The sequence below is a fragment of the Apodemus sylvaticus genome, chromosome 7, assembly GCF_947179515.1.
Source record: "Apodemus sylvaticus chromosome 7, mApoSyl1.1, whole genome shotgun sequence".
NCBI lineage: Eukaryota > Metazoa > Chordata > Mammalia > Rodentia > Muridae > Apodemus > Apodemus sylvaticus.
In genome coordinates, this window is record NC_067478.1 from 69,523,248 (window position 1) to 69,550,626 (window position 27,379).

Sequence of the window (27,379 nt, forward strand, 5' to 3'; positions counted from 1 at the left end):
TTCTTCATTCAAACTGCAGCCGTTGCTAGACTAGAATGAGCTAAATTTTCCTAGAAATCATCTCTCCAAGACTGGAAACACCAGGGTTGTCCAATTCATCTTAGCCTCTGAGTTGAGAGAATCTCATTCTCTGTCACCCTTGACCCTGGCTTTTCTCTATGCCTGGATTTCTCAGAGGGCAGTATTCCAATGTGATAAAGCTGTCAGGGTCTTGTGGCAGGGCCCACTTGCCTGACAGCCATCAGGGACTCACCTGTCTGTGACTGGTCGGCGAGCTTGAATCAGTAAGGCCTGTTGGCATCCTTAGGTCTCTTTAGCTGGACCTTGAGCCTCTTCATGCCGATTTGAAAGCCATTCATGGCCTGGATGGCAGTCTGGGCACTGGTTGGATTGTCAAAACTAACAAACCCTGGAGGGTGTAGGCATACAGGTTACCTGGGAATCCAGCTTCCCAGAGTCTCTCTTTCTAATCGCCAGACTAGGGCCATCTTATGCGAAACTTTTCATTGCTTAAATATGTGAACATGTATGTGTGCATAGCTTAATAGAGGCAAATCATTCCTAAAGGTGTGATTCCTGGAAAGATGGGAAGGAAGTCTGGTGTGAGGAAGGGACTATGAGTTGGTCAGACTATTTCCCTGCTTTGGGCCCACTGCTTTCTTTGCTCCAGTCCTCCCTCCCATTCTGGTCAGAACCACAGCTGGGGGCTGGAGGAATCTCTTGATTCCAAACCCAGACACCACCAGCTCTGGACAAACTCCAAAAGCTGAAGTCTTCCCAATCTCTCATATTCTAGTTACCCAAGATTCTCAAGTAATCTGAAATAAGGCTTGCTTTACCCATACTTTGTCCCTGGTGTCCCTGTGTGGTCCTTAGGGAATCCTGAGGCACAGGGATGGGTCTGCTCACCAAAACACTTGCTCTGGTTGGTGGCACGATCCACAAAGACTTTGGCAGAGACAACAGCTCCGAAGGGCAGGAATGTCTGTATGAGTTCTGCATCCCCAAACTCCTGAGGCAGGTGATAGATGAAGAGGTTACAGCCTTCGGGGCCTGTGGAAACAGTAGCAGGCTTGTTCAAGAGAGGGGCCCTGGGGTCTACCCCTCCAAAGACCCCTGATCTCCAGCTTTCAATCCCTCACCTTCTCTTTGTTGCTGAGGCAGAGCTGAAGGCTGCTGGGGGAAAGCTGTGCTCACTGGGGCATAGGCGGAGGGATAGGCTGCTGGAGACAGAGGTGGGAGTAGGCAGTGACTCCAGGAGCCATTTCCCCAGTCGGTCCCCATCTGCCTGGCCAGCTCTGACAGATACAACCCATTTCACCATAACCTTTGTCCCAAGACGGGTTGCTAGGGCTAGGGCTGAATAGCATGGAAGGGTTGACTCCTTGGAACAGAGCCTAACCCTCCCACAAATCTCCCTATTTCTTTCTGAGGCCCTTTAACACCCCACAACCACGCCCCCGGGCCAGGCAGTGCCAAATGAAACCTGCATAGTGATGTATCCCAGCGTAGGCCTGCTGCAGGGGGTCAGCCATGCCAGGGCTCTGGGCTGGAGAGAGAGGGGGCCCAAAGCCCACGATGAAGGTAGGTGGCCAGGGGCCAGAGGAGAGACCCTGGGTGGGAGTGTGGGAGGTGGAGAACCTCTATGAAAGGCAGCTGGGAAGATGGAATCCTTTCCCCTCAAGCAGGTCCTCGCCTGGAAAGCATCTCTTCCCACTCCATTTCCAGGGGGGTTGGGTCAGTAGAGTATGGTGACCCACCTGGGTAAGGGGAGAGCCCGTTGTTATAGAGCGTGTCGGAGCCGGGCTGTCCGTTGTTCTGGGAGGTCAAGGAGCTGAATCCATTGACTCCCATGGGCGCTGGAAGGCCAGGGAGTGCACCAGGGCCATTGCCACCAGGCGATGTATTAGCTGTAAGTGGAGGGGAGAGAATCAGAAAGTGGCACTTTATTAGCTATCCCAACCATGGTTCTAGTTCCTTGGGTCTCTTACCTGCCGCAGGCAACAGCGGTGCAGCCACCAAGCTGAAGGCCGCCACGTGCTGCATCTGGGCGGCCACTGCGGCCACCTGGCCTAACCCGGGACCCTGCGCTGCCGCCAGCAACGCCGCCTGGTGCTGCAGGATCTTTGGGAAGGAAGAGGCCTCAGAGGCTAGCAACTGCCAATGGGTCCTACCTCCCCACCAGCCTGCCCACCCTGCCCAGCTACCTACCGCAGTGGTATAGGCGCCACAGGCCCCGAGGGGCAGCGGTGCTGGGTGGAAAGCACCCAGCTGGCCCGCCATTTGCTGCATCCTTCGCAGCGCGCGCTCCCGGTCAGTGTCTGCCAGCTTCACCACCAGGCTGGAGGAGGCGCCCTGGGTAAAAAAAGGGCGTGGTGACCTGTACTGACCCTGACTGTGCCCGCCCTTGCCCTGGGACCCTGAGAGCCTGTCGCCTCACCCTTAGCCTCACCCAGCTCTCACCGTCATTGTCCGGCTGCCGTGTAGTCCTTGGATGGCAGCTTGAGCTTCCCCTTGACTCCCGAATTTCACAAAGGCACAGCCTGGTGCAGGAGAGAAGGATGGAATGACTCAGACGCAGGTGTCAGCGCTAAGAAAAGGTCATCGGGAAATCCCGGGGGTAGTTCAGGTCACCTTTACTGGTACCATCTGGACTCCGCAGGACAGTGCATTCCTCGATATGGCCGAAGGGCTGGAACAGACGTCTGACATCTTCTTCACCCTGCTGCTTGCCCAGCATCCCCACAAACAGCTTCCGGTCCTCTGGGGACAAAGCCAGGAATGACCTGGGGATCCTAAATGTTCTTAGACTCCCCAGAGTCGCCTGAGGAGCTGGGGAAGGTGGCTCACCAGTCTAGCTCTGGGAAGACATTTAGGGAATGAGAAGGCCATGGGACCCTAAAGCTGGGACTCTTTGAGGGGCAGATCTTGAGGGAAGAAACTCAGCTGAAATTTCCATCATAAAACCTGGGTCCTGGGTAGTGGCGTACACTTGGGAGGCAGAGGCAGGCAGATTTCTGAGTTCGAGGCCAGCCTGGTCTACAGAGTGAGTTCCAGGACAGCCAGGGCTATACAGAGAAACCCTGTCTCCAAAAAAAACAAAAAACAAAAAAAACAAAAAACAAAAAACAACAACAAAAAAAGATCTTCTTTGTGTACTAAAGCAAATCTAGGGATAGGGCTTGCCAGTGTATAGTGAGGTACACACTGGGAAAGAAGGGTTAGTTGGGAATCAGGTTTTAACTTTCGCCTTGGAGATCCCAGAGCTCAGAAAAGCCCACTCCTAAACCTCCTTAGTACATCACACACTTGGAGTAAGAGTTGAGTCCCACAGGTGTTTCTGCTTCCATAGGCATCACTGGAAGAATTGAGCCCATGGAACAGATAGATCACTGGCTTCCCAACCTCTTTAAAAAGTGGCAAAAGATATTGCTTCAGCAAAAATATCAAGATGGTGGCTGGTGAACTGACTCAGGGGGTGGAAGTACTTTGCTACCAAGACTGCTGAACCCACATAGTGAAAGGAGACCACTGACTCCCACAAGTTGCCTCTCAACACCACATACATTGCTGTGGCATGGGTGTGTGCAAACATACACAATAAACAAATAAGCAAACAAACAAATAAAATATTAAGGTGAAGGTAAAGATGTAAGAGAAAAGCAGAAATGCTTGGACTAAAGCCAGAAAGGGGAGCTGAAGTCTTCCCTGTGTGATCCAAGGAAAGCTCTTTGGAACCATTAAAAACTAGAGTGCCAGAGACTCAAGAAGGCAGCAAAGAACAAGGGCTATGCAGGTGGCTAGGAGGCAGGAACATCAAAGATGGGGCTCTACCATGCAGGAATGGAGGGAGTTGGAAGATGGCATCAGTGTGGATTTGAGTCTTGCATAAATATGAAATTAATGATTTGCCCTAACATTGAAGAACGGGCTTCCAGTGGTAAGAAAAATGTCCAACATCAAACATTAAGAAGTCTGTGCATGAGTTCCAGGACAGCCAGGGCTACACAGAGAAACCCTGTCTTGGGAAAAAAAAAAAGAAGTCTGTGCATTGTTCTGAGCTTAGTCATTAAAATATACCAATATCTGCCAAGGGCCTGGATGTGTCTAGAGAAGGTCCTGGGGCCTCCATGATGCTAAGGAGTACACAGAGCTCTAGTTTATATTGGAGCATGTCACTGTAGGGTCTGTGAAATGTCCTGCTTTGGAGCAGCATCCAGGTAGCCCTGTGTGAGAAGAGAGAGCACAGGCTAAGATGAAACCTATAACACAGTAAAGAGGTTTGTGTGCATGGCGGCCTACCAGTAGTTCTTCATCTAAACGTTGTGTTACCCTTTTCTGTCCATGGTGTACTTGGGGGACAAAGGTGGCCTTAGTCTAGCTATCACCTCTGATTCTTTCTCCTCCCTGCAACCTCCATCCCAGTAAGAACCTCTTGATTTAGTAATTTTTGCCAGAGCATTGAGCTGATGGTTCTGGACTACGGCGATGTGCAGAATTCATCATTGAAAAGAACATTTATTATGAGCTAGATTTTCTACCTGTTTCCAAGGTATCACTTGAATTCTGGAATCTTTTTTTGCTACTTTCCAAAGAGTTAGTGTTTCACAGAATAAAATGAGCAGGGTGACTGTTACCATGAACTGTAAGCAATTCAGAAGTGGCGGGATGACTTTAAGAGACTTTGTCAAAGACAAGTCTGGATCCTTAAGCATAATTCCAGACTGATACCCATGAAGACCGTAAGATTTACTGATTCCCCTTTGGATAGAAAGGATGGCGCTAACAGTTCAGATCTATCAGTTTCTTCTAAATCAAACTCTACCAGTTGGTTTAAAAGCGGATACTATAAGAGCGAGGAATAAATATTGGAGTGGAACTGAGGATGTAACTCAATGGTAGAACATGACAAAAATGTATAGTATGACAAAGTCCTGGAGTTCAGTCCCAGTACTCAAAACCGTCTAAATAAAAGTATCCCACAGAGGCTGGCTGGAGAGATCACTAGACAAGGGCGTTGACTATTCTTCCAGAAGACCCAGGTTTGATTCCATGACGTCATGGTTCACAACCATCTGTAACTGTGGTTCCAGGGGGTTCAATATCATTCTGTTTCTGTAGCTCCAGGCACACACATGGTGCACAAACATATATGCAAACAAAACACTCATGCACATTAAAAGTAATAACAAGGGCTGGAGAGATGGCTCAGCAGTTAAGAGCACTGACTGCTCTTCCAGAGGTGCTGAGTTCAATTCCCAGCAACTACACAGTGGCTCACAATCATCTGTAATGGGGTCTGACACCCTCTTTCTGGTGTGTCTGACAGCTACAGTGTACTCATATAAATAAAATAAATAAATCTTTTTTTAAAAAAAGTAATAACAAAGAAAGTATCTATCCTGCAGATGGTGAGTAGGTCCCTAAAGGTGACGACGTGCATAGGGAGTCGAGGACACATAGCTGGAAGGCATGATTGTGCTACTGGCACCTAGTATATACTAATTGTTATTCTACCAAATGTCTTCGAACTCCAAGCAAGTGCTTATGCTATCACATGTCCATCTCCATGAAGCTACTTTGTATATTTGGTCACATAGGTCAGGATTTCTAATGTAAAAAAGGATGAATCTGAGAGCCCAGAATCAGTCTAATCTGTCTTCTGAAGAAACACCAGGATGCTGACAAAGAAAAAGGCTTTTCCTGATGTGTACACATTTCTGCCATTTAGGGCTTTAACACACTGCTTCCATATCGGTGGGATGCCATGATCGTGAGAAAATGTTGCAACCTTTGAGTACCAACCACCAAATCCATTCTGAAAACATTTAGTCTATCTTTCAGTTGAAAGACAACCCCAGAGAGTCCTGCTTGGGGCAGTTGTTGCCCTAAAGCCTCTCTCCCTGGTGTTATGCTACAGTGTAAGAAGCCCAGGAAGACCTGGCAGTGGTGGCACAATGCCTGTAATCCCAACATTCAGGCAGGTGACTCTGACTGTATCCAAGATATGAGCAGAGGTAGGAGGATCTCTGAGTTCAAGGCCAGCCTGGTCTATAGAGTGAATTCCATGACAGTCAGTGGTACATACAAAAAAACCCAAAAAACAAAAAAAAAATTGTCTCGAACAAAGAAAAAGAAGAAAAAGGAGAAAGGAGGAGGAGGAGGAGGAGGAGGAGGAGGAGGAGGAGAGAAGAAGAAGAAGAAGAAGAAGAAGAAGAAGAAGAAGAAGAAGAAGAAGAAGAAGAAGAAGAAGAAGAAGAAGAAGAAACAGCATGTGCCCTTAATGGCTGAGTCATTTATTTGTTTGACAGTTCGTTATTAATACAGTTGCCATGCTCTGTAACAACACACTAAAACATGTTCCTCTGCTTAACAGAAACCTGGAGCCTTTGGCTAACATCTCTCCTTTCTCCATTCCCTTCTCCCATTGTCCACTGTTAGGCACCATTCTAACTGATTCTATGAGTTCCTTTTTAGATTTTACACAAGTGAGATCATGTGGCATTTGTCCCCTGGGAAAGCAAGTTCCTAAGGACACGTCTGCATTCTCAGTTACAATACCATTAATCACCAGGGCCAGAAGGCGAAAGTAACAGACACACCCATCGGCAGATCAATGGATAAATAAGATGCAGTACTCATATCCAGTGGGCTGATGCTCAGTCTTAAAAAGGAAAAGAGTCTGACTTAACCCACCCCAAGGGATGGACCTTTAGAACATTATGCCGAGCAAAGTAAGACAGTCAGCAAAACACGCGTGCTGCCTATTTTCACTCACCTGAGTTATCTGGAATAGTCTGACTCTTAGAAAAGGAGAACGGTGTTTGCTAGAGGCTACAACTGGAGTTTAATGGTATCAAGTCTCAGGGGTTGGGTTGTGTGTGTGCGCGCTGGGAGTGTATGCACATGCACATGAGTGGATATGGAAGCCAGAGGTAGACACTGGATCTCTTCGGCAATCACTTTTATTTTTTGACACAAGGTCAATCACTGAACCTGGTGCTCACTAGGCTAACTGGCCAGCAAGATCTAGCAACCTTCCTCTCTCTACCTTCCCAGTACATGGGGGCTGGGATGGAGCTCAGGTCTTCAAGCTTGCACGCAAATACTTTACTGAGTCCTCTCCCCAAGCTGTTGACATTTTGAAGATTAAAATCTTCTTGGGATTGGTTGTACAAACGTGAATATATTTAACACTAGTAAGTATAATGGTTAAAATAATGAATTTTAAAAATCATTTTATGTGTATAGGTGTTTTGTGTGCATGTGTATATAGGTGTACTGCATGTTGTTGGTGCTCTCAGAGGTCAGAAGAGGGCATCAATCGGATCATCCAGAACTGGAGTTACAGATGCTTGTAAACTGCTAAGTGAATGCTCAGAATGGAACCCAGAACCTCCAGTACTCTTAACTACCGCTCCATCTATCAGGACCCTGGGCTTTGTATTTAACCATTAAAACCTAAAAAGGGACTCAGAGCAGGAAATGGAAAAGAGACTCCACTGGCCCTTCATTGTGATGCAAGAGACCCAGGGCTGGGTAAGAACAGTGAACCCATCTGGGCACATGCCTGTAATCCCAGCACTTGGGAGGCAGAGGCAGGTGGGTTTCTGAGTTTGAGGCCAGCCTGGCCTACAGAGTGAGTTCCAGGACAGCCAGGGCTATACAAAGAAACCATGTTTGGGGGGTGGGGGGGAGTGAATCACGACCCTAAAGAGAAAAGATGCCTTAGGGTGTATTTATCTTTGTGGGTTGCACACCTGTGTCTGAAAGTATCAGGTTCCACTGTAGCTAAGGCTCAAGAATGTTACATCATCGGATTAGCATGACCTACACTCAGCCAAGGTGCAGAAAAGCAACTTTCTTTACCTTCAGAGGCAGAAGCAAAGGAGTTATCTTGAGGTGTATGTATGTGTGTTGGGGGGTATTTTTTAAGAAGCCTAAGGACCAAAGACAGAAATGACTACCAACTGGTACTACAATAGCTGTGCTGATGTATGTGTCTGATTTAACACACTAATACACAACTGGCTGTGGTGGTACACAAATTTACTGCCAGGAGTAGGAAGGTGGAGGCAGGTGAATCTCTGAGTCTAAGGCCAGCCTGATCTATAGAGCGAGTTCCTGGACAGCCAAGCCTATACAGAGAAATCCTTTCTTTAAAAAGGCAGCTTTGAACTGGGCAGCTCACAATCCCCCATAACTCTAGCTCCAGGGCCCCTAATGATATGCTAGCCTCTGGGGACACCAACATATTTGGCATATACTCACACAGTCATGAACGTGCACGTGCACGCGCGCGCGCGCGCGCACACACACGCACACACACACACATTAAAGTAAAAAAATTAATTTAAGAAGAGTGTGGAGGGCTCTTTGACCTTGGTGGCAGCCATCCTTTGAAAGCATCCTAATAAGATGCGGTCGACGCACTGCCACTGTGGCTTTTAGAAGTCAACCTGTGGCAAATGTGACTACTCTGCCAAGCACAAAAGAAAGTATAACTGGAGTGTCAAGGCTAAGAGAAGAAACACTACTGAGCAGGTGAGGCACCTAAAGATTGCCTATTGAAGACTCAGACAGGGACTCTGTGAAGGAACAACCCCTAAACCTGAGAGGGCAGCTGTTGCAGCATTTAGTTCATCTTAAGGATTTCAATCAGTCATAAAATATATGTTCTGGTTTCAAAGAAGAACGAGGTGGAGGAGGGTAGAGAGGAGGAGGAAGAAAAGAGACAGGGGTCAGGGAAACTAAATAAGTTGGTCAGATAGTAATATATATTTATCACTTAAAATCCAGTCTTATAGCTAAGCAAACCCTTGTAAGTGTGGGCAGCAATTACCTCCCAGCTATGGACTAATAATGATTAGCAATGATAATGTGAAAACAGACAACTTGCTTTAAGTTAAACCAGATTTTAAAATGTAAAAACAAGCCAACAAAATCAGATGACTTAAAGCATATTTAAATATCCTTAAGAAAATACTTCGAATTTAAACATTAATATTTGTCTTAAGAAGCTATACATATATGTGTATGTATATGTATGTGATAGCAATTAATGAAAAGAGAGGCTATGAATTTGAAGGAGAATGGGGAGGAGTATATGGAAGATTTGGAGGGCAAAAAAGGAAGGAGGAAGTGATGCAATTATATTATAACCTCAAAAAAATAGAAATAATTTTCTTTGAGGAGCTGGAAAGATGGCTCAGTGGTTAAGAGCACTGGCTGCCCTTTTAGAGGACAAAATTTGATTCCCAGCATCCACTTAGTGGCTCACAACCATCTGTCTCCAATTTTATGGGATTTAACATACTTTTCTGGCCTCTGCAGAAACTCCACACTCATGGAGACTATGACAACTAGACGCACACATAAATAATATTAAAAAATTAAACCTGTAATTCTAGCACTCTTGAGCCTGAAGCAGGAAGATTACAAGTTCAAGCTTTGAATTAATTAATTACTTAATTAAAAAGTAGAAAGAGTGTATTGATTGTATGTATTGATTACTTAATCTATTTCTGTGCCTTAGGCATCTTGGATGTGTAAAGATTTGTGTAGTTAAAAAAAATAGAGCCAAATTGGGAAGTAGAACAAACAGAATAATCACCATTGTGATTTATTAATTTACTGACTACATTATAAAATTGAAAATGAAGAAATACAAGCTGGGCAGTGGTGGCACAGGCCTGTAATCCCAGCACTCTGGGAGGCAGAGGCAGGCAGATTTCTGAGTTCGAGGCCAGCCTGGTCTACAGAGTGAGCTCCAGGACAGCCAGGGCTACACAGAGAAACCCTGTCTCAAAAAAAAAAAACCCAAAAAAAGAAAGAAAGAAAAAAGAAAGAAAGAAAGAAAGAAAGAAAGAAAGAAAGAAAGAAAGAAAGAAAGAAAGAAAGAAAAAAAGAAAGAAAGAAAGAAAAAGAAAAAAATCAGTGGTTCACTGATTTTGAAGATGTCATCATGACAAAAACTTATTTTCCAATAAGACTATACTTACAGTTTAACTTATTAGTGTGTCCAAAGTAGAGACAATATGAATAAAAAAATCCATAGTGGTCCTCATGCTTATGACAAATAATGCCAACTTAGGTAGCTATTATTGTCTGATAGACTTAGGATCCCCTACTTCTAATTTTAGATAATTTGAAGGTAATTTTTCATTCTGAAATACATAAATCTTGGGATCTTATTTCAGGAAACTTTTAAAACTTATTTATTAAGATAGGGTCTTACTGTGTTGCTCAAGGGTCCCCTTGCCTCAGCCTCCCAAGTGTCTGAAAGTAATCACATGAACTACTGCATCTGGTTTCAGAAAGTATTTTAATGCTAACTTTAAAATAAATCCAAATGCTGGAGGAAAAGTTTTTGATGCCAAGTATGGTCAATACAGAAATAAATTATTATTCATGTGATAGAAGTTGGTTTCATTCTAGGAAATTCAATTCATTTTTCTTTAATAGTATACCATTTGATATATAGCTGACACACACACACACAGACACATAGACACACACATACACACACAGAGCAGAGGAAGAGAAACATGAAATCTTCGGTGTTACCAATAATATCTAAAAGGACATTAGTGTGTACACTGGTTATTACTACACAAACCTCATGTTTATTGATTAAAAGAATGCATTGTATTGACCCAAAAATTCAAAACCAGAACACTATTTTTGTACAGAGGCTCACAGAATATTTTGCACTATTTTGCACAGATGTGCAGGATAGACTATCTGTATGGATGATAGGGTAACTCCAGTTCAGGTACCAACGACATCAACCCAGTGGGTTTATCTGCGCTCTCAGGGCACACTTAACAAAAGGCCGAAGTAGTTTCCATTTTAGATGTACATTTTGTAATAAGTTGTAGGGTTACTTTTCCGGGCTCCTGACCTCTATTACTTTCTGAACTTTATTACTTTCTGACCTCTATTTTATGAAAACAAAAACTAACCAACACGCCATATGATTCTTTCCATCATATGGGAACACTTTTAGCTGGCATTTGCTTTGATATCTTTGTTGTGTTCTGTTTCATTATTTGTGTGTGTGTGTGTGTGTGTGTGTGTGTGTGTGTGTGTGTGTGTGTGAAGGGATGCTCACATGCCAGGTCATGGATGTGGCACTAAGAGCACAATTTGTGAAAGTCATTGCCTTCTCCACCATGTAAGTCCTTGGGAGTGACCTCAGGAAATCAGGCTTAGCAGCAAGGGCCTTAACTGGTTGAATTCTCTCACATGTACCAAAGGCTTTTTTTTTTTTTTTAAAGAAAAAAAGTTTTGTTTTTGTTTTGGAAACAGGAACTCACATCATAGCCCAAGCTGCCTTGATTCTTACTATGTAGCTCAGGGTGGTCTTAAACCCATGGTAATTCTCTTGGTTTAGCCTCCCAAATTCTGGGAGTACAGGTATCGGGAACCTTGATATCTTTTCAATTAAGTTTTCATCAAGACAAGTGTCCTTTTCAGACACAGAAACTATTAGTAATCAGATGTAAGTGAAAGGCTTCAACTCAAGCAAGAATAAAAATAAGTAGGCTCACCAGCATAGAATACAGGAACAGGTATGATCAGGCTCATAGAAAATTTGAGGTCACTAAAATAAGACTTTAATGGGACAGATTGTCTCATGTTGGTGTCATTTATTACATTTCAAAGGCAAGAAATCCAAAATCATCTTAAAAAATTTGAGCTTCTCAGCCAGGCATGGTGGTGATGTACGTACCCCTTTAATTCCAGTACTCAGGAGGCAGAAACAGGAAAATCTTTGAGTTCAAGGCTAGCCAAAGTTACACAGTAAGACCCTGTCTGAGAAACAAACAACAAACAACAAAATCAGCTTCTCACACGTAAGATATGTTAGACAAATGTTAAAATTCAGCAAAGCCTAGAAGAGGTATGTGGTGGCCGCAAAGATGGCTCGGTGGCTAAGAGAGCGCACTGCTTTATCAGAAGCCCAGAAGGTGATTCCACCACCCATACCAGGCAGCTCACAAACAGCTGGAACTCCAGCTCCAAGGGATCCAGTGCCCACTTCTGGCCCCTGCATATGCACACCTACACACAGAGACACACATACACATAATTTCTTTAATCTAGAAGAGATATGTGATCTCCCAGAAGAAGAGTAGTCACAAATTCTAGAATGTGCAGATCAGTCAGTAAATAAAGTAAGTGCTTATAAATGGCAAAGGCCCAACTGTTTGCAAGATTTACCATGCTCACCCGTCGCCAGAATAAGTAGTAAGGAGGCAGTGAGAAATCCTTCCGTGAATATTTGCAAGGATTACTCAAGGAAATGTTCAGAATGCACAGTCCTTGAAAGTCATCACTTGTCAAGAAAAACCTGTGGAACATAAAACTTGAGAAGCAATAAACCCAGCTGTTAGGAAGATTTGTTTTTCTCAGCCAGATCTGTTTGTTCTGCTCCTGGACTACTCTGAGCACGGGCAGGTGGACAGGCAGGGTGCTTCATGTATAGAATTAGTTAGTGATGTGACGCCTGCAGAATTTGTACAGAAAAGGGAGGAAGAACTCGCTGATACTCATGCTGGCGCCAATGTGGCTGAGGAGAAGTGTCACTGCACGGAGGTTTCCTCTGAGCAGCCACCTGCTGAGCTCTGGTGGGATATCCAGAGCTATGTGCAGAGTGTCTTGGGACAAGGACCAATCCCTGAAGACGATTCCAGGTCGTACCATATCCTCCTGAGCTCTGGGACCTTTGGCATGCCCTGCCCTCTGTCCCAGGTGTATGCTCCCTCTCCCTTTCTCTGCCTAGCCCATTTGGCCCTCCCCACATAGGTTAGTACCTCAGCATATCATACTACCCCTTACTTGGGCTCCCACAGTCCCACCCTAGACTTTTCCTTCAGAAACACTGCTCACACCGAGCAATGGCCTCTTGTTTCATTTCCTGCCTGTTCTCTCATTACCTGGGGCTCCACGGGACCAGGTATCCAGGCATCTGGATCTCTAGTGTGGAGTAATTTAGAACACTCCGCTTGGACGGCTGGATGAACCTCAGCTCATTCTGTTTGCTTCTCAGCTCACTTGTGTGCTCATGGCGGACTTATTTGTGAGACTGTCTCATGTTTGTGGGCTGAGGTGGGTTTAGAATACAGCCTTGACACATGAGAGAGCTAACTAAGGAGAAGCGATTTCTGAACATATTTTGTGTGCAGCTGGACCATCAGAAAAGCCTGTCTGGAAAGACTGAGATGAAAAAGGAGGACATTTGTGGGAAGAGAAAGGGAACCGAGAAATTCCTCTCCATGGCAACAAGGGGCTGATAATATCTCCACCCAAGATCAGGAATCTAAAACAAAGGTCCAAGAATCTAAAAGAAGGAAGGAATATTTATTGAGACCAAACAGAACCCTGATGCCGCCAAAGCTCCAAGTGACTGTGGACAGGAAATCAAGAGAGGATGTGAAGGCATTAGTAGGGTGTCAATAGACGTCTATCCGATGAGTTCCATTCTCTCCTAAATGAGTTTGAGATAGAATCTTTCTCATCACAAAGCAATGGATGATCTTGGGTATGATAGACAGGGATCAAGTCTATTTTGTCAGAGGGGGAGGAGAAGTTACAGACATCACCAGGGATGTAGGAAAATACCCTGGAATAATCTAAGATCCAAAGGCAAGAAAGATACCAAGCACTGATTCAAGAAGACAGCATGGCCTACCTAGCAGGGAAACTAGCCAGAGTACAGCTGTTTGTTAGAAAGCTGCACACAACCCTCCTTCATAAGAAGCAGCAGTCTCATTACTAGGAAACAGCGCAGCTAAAGATATTTTAAAGATGCCTGTGATCCCCAGCACACAGCTAAGTTCCTTACTATGGCTCACAATACATGTCATACCAGCTCCATGTCCTATGGTGATTAACCAGATTATTATGAGAAAGGTCCATCCCCTTCGGTGGACCCAGAGGAAACTAGAGAACAATCCCAGCTTGCTTCCTTATATGCACCTGTAAATTCTACCTAGCAAGGCAGCGATGACCATTGTCCAGGAGTAAGGCAACAGGAGCTCCCTTCATCTGCTTCTGCCCTTTCTGTCTCTTCTGGTTGCGCTCCCCAGAACCCTCTCCTCTCTCAGTCTGAATTGGAATGGCTGAGCTCTTTCTTGAGATGTAGGATCCAGACTTCACTGACTTAGGCTGGTCAAGTCATAAGCCCTGGCTGAGGACTAACTCGAGGAATGGGCCCGCCCGTCCTCTACACAGGAGCCACTCTGAGGTTTGTCAGACAGGGAAGTTACCTCCTCGGCCCTCACTGGCAGCCGGCTTCACTTGGATCGGACGATTCATCTGAAAAACACGGGACCAACAACACCCATTTAGCATGGCTGCCTGGCCCAAGGCATCATTCTTTCTTCCCACTGGCTCCTCGGACTCTGAGCCTCTTTGCCCTCTGCTCCCCTCCATTCCCATTGGGATTATGGATTTTCTCCAAGATTCCTTCCTTAAACCCAGGTATTTAGAAAGTGCTGGAATCTGAAGAGTTGGTGGCAGGAAGCTCAGGAGCAAACAGGGTGGATGCAGTGGGCAAAGACATTCTTCTGCCTTAGACTCAGGGTGACTCCACGTGGAGCCTGTTCCTCAGGCTCCTGGACTCACATAAAGGCTTTGAGTGAGAGGAACTGGGTGGGAGGGTGTAATTGCTATAGCACATTTGTGGTTATGTCTAAAACTGAGAATATAGCTGTGTGTTATTTAGATTAAACAGTCTGGGACTCAGACATTGTGCTATATAGCCCAACTCTGCCATTTCCTGGTTGTATGATTTTAAGTAAGCCATTGTCTCTCAGATTCAGTTTACTAATCAGGGAAGGCATTTCCCACTGCCTGTGGCCTGACAGTCTCTGCACTCCCCCTTCCATCCCTCCTGGCGCCCCTTTCCCTGACAGCGCTAGGGTTCTTTAGGCGCCATCTTTTTCCTGCTCATCTCTCTCTTTTAGTTTTTCTTGGATCGCCACACCCACACCCACAGCCTCAGCCTCAGCCTCAGCAGCTATCCAGGGATGACTCAGACCTCTGCGTCTCCAGCCTGCTTCTCCCCTGAGCCTCAGACCCGTGTTCCCAGCTGCTCGCTGGGCAACGTGGTTAGAAAGGCCCACTGGCACTTCTCACTGAACACAGCAGAACCCGAGCTCACCTTCTCACCCAAACTCAACCCTCCATCCCTCAGGTTATAAGTCTAGAAAGCAACTTAACTTTTCCCTCCAACCCTTCCCTCCTCCAGCCAGCTTCACCTTTTAATTCAAGGGTTCCCTGATCAGACATGGTTAGAAATCACCTGGGAACCATATTAGATTCTTAAAGTGGGGGACTGTATAAACCTGAAAAAGCTCCTAGGTGATTTAATATATACCCCCACCTTCCCATCCCCCAACCACCCTAAGTGAATTCATGATTGAATCCCCATCTCACCTTCCTCTCTCATAGGTGTTGTGGGGATCACATGAGGTAATGGGGGTGCAGAAGGTCTTAGTAAACTGCCAAGAGCTGAGTGCGTGGGATGTGAGGGATTGATGTTGGGGGCAGACAGCTGAGTGCCGGAAAGAAGGGACAGCAGCCTTCCTGTTCCTGGAGGAAGGGGTAACTGATGCCCATCTGGCCTGAGAAGGTGATGATCTGACCCCCTCCCCTCAGGAAACGTACTGCTTCTGCACCAATCAGGGGCCACTCCATCCCTTCCAATGTGCTCGTTGCCGAGACAACAGGCAGCTTCCTGTTACCATAGCCACAAGTGCTACCCAGTAACCATAGTAACACCCTGGCAGTCACAGCTGAGCAATTTCTTTGGATCAAATTTTGGGGTGGGAGGGGTGAGGAAGACTCATTTAAAAAAGAAAAGAAAAAAGAAAAAAAAGGAAAACAGTTGAAGCCTGAACCATTGTAATCCTCCCTCCCACCCGAGGCTCTGACACACCCACCCTCTGGTAGTGGAGCACCTGCAGTGTACCAGGCTGTGGGTGGGGGCCGAGACACCGACAGGACTCAGGTTGTAGTCTAGAGGGGATGACAGATCAATCCAAGCAGATCAGGGCGAGCTGGACAGGTCTGGACTGGCCTGGACCAGGGACCAGGAGGACAGGACCAGTCCCTAGGCATGGCCACCTGTGAGTGTGGAGGAGAAACCAAGAGACAGAGCTATGGAGAGCAGAGACATAGGAGAGATGAAGAAACACAGCAAGACAGGAATTATGGAAGAAAGTAAGAGACAGACCTGGAAAAGGGCAAAGAAAGAGAGTTATTGGTGAGAATGGGTAGGAAAGGAGGGGATAGAAAGCAGGTGGGGAGCAAGGAGAGCCTGGTGGGCAGAAGGAGAGGGCAGAAGCCCCGGCTGGGGGTCACTGGGAGTGAGCAAAACCATCATTATTTTATTAGTTCTTAAATAGAACCTGAGAATTTTTCTCTGGAGCCTAGAGTGACGAGTGCATGTGACAGCAGCGGTTTCCATGGTAGCTCCTGGCTGCGTTTCCTGGGAGACGGTACTCATTGGTGCTCTGGGGGACGCTCCTTTCCCTCCTCCCAAGCACCTGACCTTTTGATGGAGAGTGTATATTAGATGGCACATATGAATTCCTACGTGAGCTCACCAGGATCCAGTCCTCAGAGGCTCAAGGCTTCTGCCTTCTGCCAGTCGGGCATGCTGCCAATATTTTTTGAGCTCTGTGATGAGCCTCAGTGATGCTTAGATGGAGACTCCCTTCATAGGCTCACAGAAAAGATGAGGCCCCCATTTCTGAGAGCCCATCAGGTGCCAAGCCTTCCCCTGGGACTCTTTATACATATATGAAGACATATACATGTCTTCAAATCCCTCTAACCATTCCAAGAGGTAGTATCACTGTCCCCATATTACGGATGAGAAAACTGAGGCCCAGGGAGAGAAACGCATTTGTCTAGGACAGCAAGAAAGAATGAAAGCAAGTGAGAAAAGCTCGTTTGGAGGGCGCTCCAGGGCCCGCTCCAGGTCTGTCTAATGGGAAAGTTTGTGATTTTTTTGCATCCTACTGTGCAACATCATTTATTTATTTATTTTATTATTTATTTATTTGTTTGTTTATGTTTTTGCTTTTAAGATAGAGGTTCACTACATATGCTATCCTTAAAACTTGCCAGTAGTCTAAGCTACTCTCAAAGTCATGATATTCCTGCCTTAGCCTACTGACTGCTGGGTGATATAAATCATCATGCCAGCTAAAGTCCACTGTGTGTGCTTGTGTGTGTGTGTGTGTGTGTGTGTGTGTGTGTGTGTGTGTGTGAAGGTCTGGGTTGGTTTATTTGTATTTTATGTGTATAGGTGTTTTGTCTACATGTATATTTGTGCATCATGTGTGTGCATGGTATACACAGAGACTAGAAGAGGGCACCACATCTCTTGGAACTGTTGTCACAGATGGTTGTAAACTTCCATGTTGGTGCTGGGTTGAATCTGGGTACTCTGGAAGAGTAGCCAGTGCTCTTTAACAAACGCTCACTCTGTTATTTTTTTTGGATCCTGTCTCTTACTGAATCTGGAGTTCTCTGATTCAACTAGAATGGCTGACCATTCAAGAGATGTCCTGCCACCATGGGATTATAGGAATGGATCATTGCTGTTGGCTTCGTATGTGGGTTCTGGGGGGATCAAACTCATGCTTGCACGGCAAATAGCTTACTGACTGAACCACTCTCTGGCACTCAGCTCCATTCCTAAGACATGAACGCAAATGAGTCACTGAGGTACCAAGGTCTCGCTGACAAGCAAGGCAAAGCTATGAGTGAGACTAGCGGCTGCTGAGAGGCTGACGCAGGAAGCAATCCATTGAGACAGTTTGACCTGGGCCTTGTAGGTCAGAGTGGGTAGAGTTAGTGGGAGAGGCAAGGTTGGCAGCTGGGTGTTCTAGACGCGTAAGTAGAGACAGAGCATCACATCTGAGAAAGCAGGGGCTCCAGCTCCTGTTGGAGAAGCTGCTTGTGAGACAGATGGGAACTTAAATCCTAGTTACATCACTGGCAGCTTCTCTAAGGTCTTTGAATCTCAGAATCCCCACTCATAAGAGGGGAAAATCATGATCCCATACTTCGGGGTTATGGTGAAAACTGCAGTAGTCAGATCTTAGTAGGTATACCAGATGTGACAGGTTTTGTTCAACTTTTTTTTATGTTTTTTTTTGTTTGTTTTTTTTTTTTGTTGTTGTTGTTTTGAGACAAGGTTTCTCTGTGTAGTCCTGGCTGTCCTGGAACTCACTCTGTAGACCAAGCTGGCCTCGAACTCAGAAATCTGCCTGCCTCTGCCTCCCAAGCGCTGGGAATAAAGGCGTGTGCCACCACCGCCCAGCTTGTTCAACTTTTCGTGTGCCTCTTGTGTCTTTTTGGCTTTGAATTTTTTGGGTTTCTTTTTTGTTTGTTTTCATTTTGTTTTGGTGAAAGGGGGTGAAACTGAAAGGCAGGAAGGGGCCGGATCAGGGGCAGGCTATTAAAATACATGTCATGGATTTTGACTTGGATATATTTCAAATGTTAGGAGGATCCAGGGAGGGACTTTAAAAGGGGGGCGGGTGACCTAGTCTGTTTAGTCTTTGAAAAGTTGTTGTAAATTGTCATGGTACAGAGAGAGGATTGGGGTGAGAAGAGGCAGGAAGGTCAGTGGTGCAGGTGGAAGGTGAGAAAGACTTGAACTATTGTAGAAGGAAATGGACAGACCTAAAAGATGTTCAGGACAAATGAATTAACTACAGTTCTGTTGAGGGTGAGGCTGTGGGAAAAGAGGACAGTGGGCTGACTCTCAGCTTTCTGGCTCAGGAATTGGGAGAGTTCTGCTTCCCAGACTCTGAGCCTCAGCCCCACACGGCGGGGATGATGGGAAACATCTGAGGTTTAGGCCTGGAGGAGAAAGCTGCTGGGTAGCCCTGCTTGTTTTAGTCCTGCTGTGAGTAGGGGAAGGAGTTGAGGTGGGCTTAGGAAAAGGGGGTACCGATGACACCTCAACCACAAACTGGCCTTGGCTGATCACCTGCTCCCTGAAGAGGTTTCCAAGCCCATGTCAGTCAGTGCTGTGAAGGGGAAATCAGCCTTCAAATCATGGGAAAGAAAAGAACAACCTTCTCCAGGAAGAAGGGGAGGAAGCTCAGAGGCAACAGACCTGCACACAAAGCCCCGTTCTGTTGACCCAGTAAAAAGAGCAAAACGGAAGCATGATCTAGCCCACTTCTCTGACAGACTTATAAAACACCCGTCTTAGGGCTATCGGTTGCTCTGTGCTGATTCTATCCTTCCCCAGCATCCCTTCTCGGTTGGAAGAGGGGTTAGCAGCATTCCTCATCAAGTATGACCTGTTGCTAAGGGTCCCGAGGGGCTAAGGTCAGCATTGTCTTTTTCAGCACCTGGTTCTACCATACGTCTAACCCAGCTCGCTCGCAGGTCCCATGAGCCTCTAGAGTTCCTACGCATGCATGCTGTAAGCGCATCCCTTCCCTCTCCATGCCCGCAGCGCCCCAGCTCCAGGGCAGCGTGCTTCACCACTCACCTACACAGAAGTGACACTGTCCTGTCTGCCTCCACTGTCACTCCCTCCTCAGCTCAGCCTTCCTCACACTGTAGCCAGAGTAATCTTTAAGACTTCATCCCTAACTCATCTTAAGTCCACCCATGACTGTCGGAACTTGTGCGACCTGTCTCCTCTGGTCCCAACATGCATGGGGTGCTCCTCTCACAGCCACAGCCATCTTTGCTGGGGGAGACATCTTCCCATCTGTTCTCATATTATCCTCGGAATTTCTGAAGTGATCTTTGGCTTTTAGGTTTCCAGACCCTCAGATATGAAGAGAAAGGAGCCGCCTCCTTTCTTCCCATTCCTGGGGAGGGGGTGCACCTGTCTAAGTATAACTCCAGTGGGATACAATGAATTACTTGTGGGCTGGAAGCTTCTTGAGAGCATAGCTTGGTCCTTAGAATGTAGCTAGATTTAACTCCTATTTTCTCTCCTCTCCTAAGCTGTTTTGCATGGGACACAACTTGCGCAAGCAAACACATGCCCCTATTTGTGTACCTTCATAGTCTCTGAAGGGGTAGATTCCTCCAAAGAAGGGAGGTCATGGACAGGGAGATAGACCAACCTCCTAATCCCAGAAGTGGGGATGAAGTTGGCCTCATTCTCACGATTCTAGAACTAGAGTGAGGCTCAGAGAAACAGCGTACAGTAGCGTCTACAGTAGCGTCGTCGTCAGGAAAAGTCTTCAGGACTTGGGAGCCAGCTGGGACAGATGGCTGCAGTTCAAAGGAAATTCTGAGTAGGGAGCCAAACTTCAATGGACAGCAGAGACTGGCAGTGGGTAAACGGGGATTTGGGGGAGGGAGGATCTGAGAGGAGGCTCCGCTCCAGAACAATCTGTGCTATTTCCCGTGAATATTCAGAGTTTCTTTTTGTGGATTCACTCAGCCTTTACAGGTTTCCTTCCCTTCACAGTCCCGCCAGATTCCAGTAAACTGCCGAAAGAAGTCTTATCCCTGTTTCTCCAGCAGGTGGCGGCTACGCCCAGGACTCAGTACCTGCAGAAAGCTAGGCGCCTGCCTGTTCCACTGTGGCGAGAAAGTCGTTGCAGCCCCTGGCAAGCGCGGAGGAAAGATTAATGGCATGGATGTTGCCGGGGCTAGCCAACAGTGCCATTGATTTTCATTTAGGAGGATAATTAAATATTAATTTTCACTTTGTTAAGTTGAGAAGGGGGAATAAAGCCAATGTTGGCAGGAACAGAGGAAGCCAGGCTACACTGGAGGTCTACAGAAGGAAGGAGGGCAGAGGGCAGAAGTCCTCAAGTGCCATACTCTCCAGGAACTAAGAGCCCCGCCTGCTACCAAGTTTGCTCATGAACTGTGGAGCGATTAAGTGAGTAGGCTAACTGGGCTCCATGACATGAACTTGGGCAGCTCATTTTAAGACTCAGTCTTCTCATCTGTAAGATGGGGGTACCAATAACAATACCCTCTTCATGAAGGGTTAAATGATTTGACACACATAAAACGCCATGAACATTGGAGCTGGGGTCTGTTGGTAACTACCATTCTGCTCTTCTCCTTTAGAAATCCTTCCAGGTCTCTAGGGCTTTGCTATTTTTACCAAGGAGTGCCCATTCTTATAAAGCCCCACTGGTACTGTTCACATCTTTGGAAGTCTCCCCTGCCCCCCAAGCCCATCTTAATTTACTCAGGGCTTTCCAGGTAAAGTCCAAATCTCTAAATCTCACACTTTTCCCCCTCCAAAGGATTCTGCCCCAGTGTGGCCCTGGCTTTCTTGGATCCTCCCGTGTGGGTCCAACACCTTTACACCCACCTGTTCCTTCCAGTCTGAGTTTTTTACCACACCATTTCCTGCATGGGCGTTCCAGCTTGTCCTGAGGCCTGTGCTCACAGCAGGAGCCGTTTGCTCCCACACTTAGATGAACGATACTTTCTACAATGGCTCCTACTAATGCTTCTGTTTCACTTCCGGCTGCTACTCCCACCAGCTAACTCACACTACATGCTTACACTCTCCTGTGCTATGGACTTCACACACCTAAGCTCACCACCCATGAATTCAGTCTTACAGATGAAGAAATGCAGGTGTTTTATCTTTTTTTTTTTTTAAAAAACAAAGTCTCATTACATTGCCCTGGTTGTCTTGGAATTCAATATATAGACCAAGTTGGGCTCAGACTTAAAGAGATCTGCCTGCTTCTGCCTCCAAAGTGCTGGCATTAAAGGTGTGTCCAGCAAAACTCAGGGTTTAAACTTGCCCAGGGTCACAGAGTTGGTGAGTTCTTGGAAAGCTCCAATTCAGAAACAAAGTTGGAATGGGTACCTGTTTCTTATTCTAATTGATCTTGTTCTTGACATCTGGGACCTCTACAGAAAATCAAGTCCTTTGTCAGGATCTTAAGGCAACAGTCATATTTACTGGGACTTTCCTTACTACAGTCCAGTGAGCTAAGATATTAGTACAACCTACTCCCTACAGAAGAGAAGACTGAAGCTTGAGTTGAAGGAATAGTAGAAGAGACATAGGTGATATTCAGATCTAAGTCTGAAAGACTAAAACTAAGTATCTTTAATTATTATGTTATGGTGCCTTCGTATTGGAGTCCCATTAAATTCTTCCTTCCCCAGATCTGCGATCTACTTGAATGCATCTCATGATCTGTTTTGTGTCTCGATGCCTTTATTCTATTCTAGTCTCTTTCTAGACCAATGAATTTCTTAAGTCTAAAACAGACATTGCCCCAGACTTTGTCTACTCATGACATTTGAATGTCCTTTTTCTAGACCAGTACTCCCCAGAGAGGAGAACACGAGGCTGGGAGCCATGACTTCCTCTTGCCAACCCATGCTCCATCCCTACTGTCACCACCACATGGATGGCAGGTTCTGATTTTCGTTTGTTTGTGACCATCCATTAATTGAGACCAGATCATAAAATCCCAAGTGCCTATAAAATTAAGAAGTCTCTTTTACCTTTAATTATGTTTTATAATATAAAGTGAAGACAATTTGGGTGAGTCAAGGTACCCCCCCAAAGTATTACAGGAAAAAGACCACAAGAAAGTCCCATCCAGGAACACAAAATTGGAGAGCACATGTAACTACATACATGCTCACAGTAGTGATAATGCCTGAAACCATGATTTTAGTCAAAGTGGAAAAATTCTAACCTAATTCAAAACATTGAATCTCTTTTAAAAGATAGGTTGAAACACTTGGTCTTGAGCCCCCTTCCCTTTTTGAGCCCAAAGACTGAGTATAATATGAGGCTTGACTTGTTCAAGGAACACATACATTAAACCCTTTCCTGAGTAACCTCGTTTCTAGCTGCTGGTGCCCATGATTTGACATGCATGTAGAGCAGTAGAGTATTTTCTCAAGCTTCAGGTGATTCCCACCCATCCCCCAACCTTGGTTGACTTACCCCGGGCAGGGTCTTCTGCTCGTGCAGTGCACTCTGGGCCTTGAGGGCAGAGTCCCGGGCGCAGTAGGTGAGGAAGGCACAGCCTGAGGAGGAAGAGCTTGGCTCAGGGACTTTTCTGAAACCCCTAAACATTCTTCTTGGTAAGATCCAAGTAAGTTAACAAACTTGGGATCACTATCCTGTAAACATGAATACTGCCCTGGGAAGTGTTCTGTGATGGAAAGTCTTCACATGCCTGGGACCTGTGTCCCAAGCTCTGGCTCCCTCTCATTTTCTCCTGGCCTTCTGTCCAAAAAATATACCCATACATCCAGTCACGTGCTCATGCACTCCCACAGCATGGCTCCCCTCCCCACCCCATCCATAAGTCCTGTCAGGGTTAAGCCTCCCTAAGCGGCTTTGCCTTCCTCTACAATGCAATACCCCACCCCTCTCCAACACCCATCTATTTTAGATATAGACTTATAGTCTCCGAGGATCACCCTTGATTCCTTCCCAGTCCAATTCTAAGAGGCAGGGGGAAAAAAAGGAGGAAGACGAAGGGTAGAAGGCCAACTACTTCCTAATACTTCCTTTCCTAAGTTTGGAGTTGGGTAAGGCTTGGTTCAGGTTTAAGGGCTTCCTGTAAGTAGGAAATTCCAGAAACTTCCTAATCCTATTCAAGACCTTGGTCTGTCATGACATGGCCTCTTAAAGGGTTATTTGTGACCCAGCTTGGACTCCTGTAACACAACCCTACTTATTAAGGCAGGGATGGAGTCTGGATTGAGCTAAAGAGTAGGGTCTACTGTGTCAGTGTCAAAATCTGCAGTATCCTAGAAAACATCAAAGGAGGCTTCTCTTCTTTTTCAATATTCACTGGGAATTCACTCATCCTGAAGATATCCAATACTTACTCATTATGGTTGGGCCTTATGATAGGTTATAGATGGAGAGGTCTTGGAGATTAGATGTCATGTCAACCCTGTCTCCAAGGGTTGAGGACTGCCTCCAAGAAGACAATGAGGGTGGGGATGTAACTCAATGGTAGAGTTCTTGCCTAGCAAACATGAGGTTCAAGTAATGGTGATGATAAAGTAGAAAAAATGAGTTCTCAAGAACAGGAACAGTGAATCCTTGAGAAGCAGGTGAGAAGAGGAGTGTGATCACTTCGTTTGGGAGGAATGAAAACTGAGCCAAAATGTGGTGTGCTGGAGAAACGGATAGAAGGCTGGAATGGGAGAAGTCTTGAAAGTACGAGCAGAGTGGCCAGTAAGGATTGCAGGCATTGGGTTACGTGTAGTCTCAGAGACCTCAAATAAATCTCGTCTTCTTTCCTATAAGCATTGGAGAAGCCACTAGAAGGTGTTCACTGGGGATGCGACATGATAAGATCTGTATTTTCAGAATGGACCTCTTGAATAGAGGAAGGAGAAGGAGCAAAGGAAGGGAAGTCATTCGGAGCTGGCGTAGTTCTCCACTCAGAGCTGGATAGGAAAGCAAGTGGGGCGTGTTTTATTTTTCATTGGCGTCTTCTATAGAGCTGTCTCCTGGAGATGGATGGATTGCCTACTGTTTATTGAGAATTCCTAGACAGAGTCTTATCCTATCAATAGGGCAACTGAAGCCAGAGATTGTGTCAGTTACAGTTTTGGGATTTTTGAACTCCCAAGCTAGGGTTGTTTTCAAAGCACTATGGCGGTCTCCCTTAGAACTCAGCCATCAAAATGAAAATGAGTCACTCTAGTGTTCAGACATCATGGTTGCTGGGAAGAGACTCTCTGAGTTACCTCCATATCTCACAAGGCAACATCTGCTTTGGACAGGCATAAATTGGGGGACTAAATCATTGAACCCTGGGTTTCACATACATTACTGTTCTGCCACTAAACCATAACATGTCCTCACACTGGAAGGGAGCTTTATAAAAGGCTTAGGAATCCAGGTGCTACCAAAAAGAACCCTTGGAGATTGCTTGGGTGAGAGAGTAGAAGACTGGAAAAGGATGGAGATACAGAGAAGTGTGGCCACAGGGGCAGATGAGTGAGGGATGAACAGGAAGGATAAGTGCTAACTGGGAAAGCAAGACAGAGAGTGAGGGAACACTTCAGACATGGAGTGGTTTTTGAGTGAGAACTGCAATGATTCCACACACTTGCTTTATTCTACAGACCACCTACAAAAATGAGGTTTATGCTTACCCACTAAATTCTCTGTCTAGAAAAAATGCCACAAATTACTGGGCACGAAGACAGCCAGGGTTTGGGCTGTGTATAGGAAGTCTGGATGGTGTGGCCTTGTCGTTCTGGGACTTGAACGTAATCTCACCCCAAAAGGAGGAAGCTGTACTCCTACTCAAATGGCCTAGCTCTATCATGGACATTTTCTCAAAGCCGTCTACTTTAGTATGCCAAGGATTGGCCTTGGGGTCTCCCGGCTTGAAAAAGGTATCAGTCTGATGCTAGCTCACAGGCCTTCAGAATGGACCTGCCCTCCAAGACGGTTATTTCTCTCTTAGGAAGATTATGGACGATAGTTGGTGACCCTTTCCCCACAAAAATCCCGAAACCACATTATTTCCCAGTGGAGAAATAAAGATGTGTCTCCTCAAATTATTGTTATATGATTCTGACTCTGTTATTCCAGCTCAGCCTGGACAGACTTTTCTGCATGTAAACAAGTCTCCTCCCTTCTCTACTGGAAAAAAGGGGTGTGGCTGGATAGGACCATGATGCCTCTGTCTTCCTAGGAAGGGCAATGAGAAGAGTCCCCATTCCCATCTTCCTTAGATTGACCCACCCCGAGTGTGCTCTGGTCTGGGAATGGCTGGCAAAGAAAGGAAAACAGGAAGCCATCAGGAGGATGGAGAGGGAGCAGAGATACCCAGCAGTGGGGATTAGAGGGAGGAAAAGTGTATTCACACCGGGGGGGGGGGGGGGAAGCAAAGATGAAGGGTTCACAGGCAGGTGGATGTCCCCAGCTGAGGCTGGGATTCTGGATTCAAATCAGAAGAGGTAAAGACCGTTGGGTTCTGGTTATTGTCAAATGTGAGAAGGCATTTATCTCTGAAAGCCTCCCGGGGGTGGGGTGAATTGGACTGTATAAATTAGGTCTGAATTCTGAAGAGGAGAATTTGAGTATGGGGTATTTAAGGCTGTCAGACTCGAAAGTCAAATGGAGGCCCTAGGGGTTGGTTTGTGGTTGGAGGCCAAAAGGAGGAGTGCAAATCCAAGACGTGTGTGCGGTGAGGCCTGAAGAGGGTGGCACCAGAGAGAGAGAGAGAAAGAGAGCTGAGGAAAACCATGGGTCCAGGGGTCAGGAGATCGGGCACTCCAGAGCTGGAAGGTAGAATAAGTTTCCCGATTCCAGGGTTTGGGGTGTCTGATGGAAGGGATGGTGGAGAGGTCCAACAGGGAGGTGGAGATGGCTGGGATGTGAGAAGTGACAAGGGATTTGGAGCTGAGAGTGAAGACCCTGTTAGGGAACCAGAGTGAAGCTCAGAAAGATGCCACAGAGACAATTCTGGCTTTGGGGCTCTGTGGCCTGGGGAAGGAACAGAACTGAGGTGGGGCAGGTCCTGAACTGGAGTCGGGCTGGTTCTAGGTAGGGCTGGGGTTGGGCCTGCGTTTGGGGCCGGAGTTGGGTTGGGCTGCGCTCTAATTGGATTGGGGCTGGGCTGGGCAGGGCTGGGCTGGGCTGGGCTGGGCTGACCCCGCGCACCTTTGTGGAGGCCGGTGAGCCGGTCCTTCAGCACCGTCAGCTCGTAGATGCGGCCGAACTCCTCGAACAGCGGCTTGAGGTCTTGCTCGTCCAAGCCCCGCGGGATCTGCCCCACGAAGAGCTTGATGGCGTCGTGGTCCTTCATGGGCACCGCGGGACTTGGGTTCAGCCCGCTCATGCCGACGCCGCTGTCCGTGGTGCTGAAAGCCAAGCGCGGACCAGGGCCGGCGGGCGGCGCAGACCCTCCAGGCGCCGCAGCCATGTCCCCGCCCCGTCCGCCCTCCCGAGCGTCCCGCCTGTCCCGCCGTCCCTTCCCTGGACTGCTGGCGAGGGCCGGGGGGGAGGGGGCGGGGCCCGCCTACGAGACGGGGGGCTGCCCAGGGGGCGGGGCCCAGCCGAGAGCGAGGGGGCGGGGCTGAAATGGGCGTGGTCGAGGGCGGGGCGCCGGAGTCCGGCTGGAGTCCCCCTCAGAGCTCTTCTGGCTCCCGCCCTAGCGCGCCGAGCCCAGCCCCGAGCCCCAGCCCCCGAGCTTAGTGACGTCAGGCGGCTAGCAAGGAGAGTCTACGCAAGTGATTTGCATAATGAGATAGCGGTGGCCAATCAGAGAGGGAGTTGGCCGAGCTGGGGCGCCGGGCGAGAGGGGAGCTGGGCTCACGCGCTCCAGCTCTCCATGGCAACCGGACCCTCAGCTGCCCTGTGTGTGGAGGGTGTGCGGGCGTGGCAGTGGATGGGAAG

At 46.9% G+C, this 27,379-nt stretch overlaps 1 protein-coding gene across 24 annotated transcripts; it reads right to left on the reverse strand.

The window, feature by feature from the left end:
* Window positions 1-281: 281 nt before the first annotated feature.
* On the reverse strand, window positions 282-26,906 carry Celf6 (CUGBP Elav-like family member 6). 24 transcript variants are annotated; one of them, XM_052189461.1, is made up of 12 exons: window positions 26,645-26,906; window positions 22,946-23,028; window positions 14,274-14,322; window positions 2,635-2,763; window positions 2,464-2,543; window positions 2,212-2,355; window positions 1,992-2,124; window positions 1,761-1,910; window positions 1,487-1,549; window positions 1,143-1,223; window positions 910-1,053; window positions 282-409 (listed from the first exon to the last, which is right to left on the reverse strand). In XM_052189461.1, exons 1-12 carry the CDS (start codon window positions 26,904-26,906, stop codon window positions 282-284), a joined length of 1,446 nt encoding a protein of 481 aa, XP_052045421.1. The 24 variants fall into 24 exon arrangements, with proteins under 24 accessions (XP_052045421.1, XP_052045413.1, XP_052045411.1 ...); XM_052189453.1 differs by having other exon boundaries at window positions 282-410; window positions 971-1,053; window positions 2,215-2,355; window positions 26,645-26,789; XM_052189451.1 differs by having other exon boundaries at window positions 282-410; window positions 971-1,053; window positions 1,143-1,228; ... (1 more) ...; window positions 2,215-2,355; window positions 26,645-26,789.
* Between the last annotated feature and the right edge of the window lie 473 nt (window positions 26,907-27,379).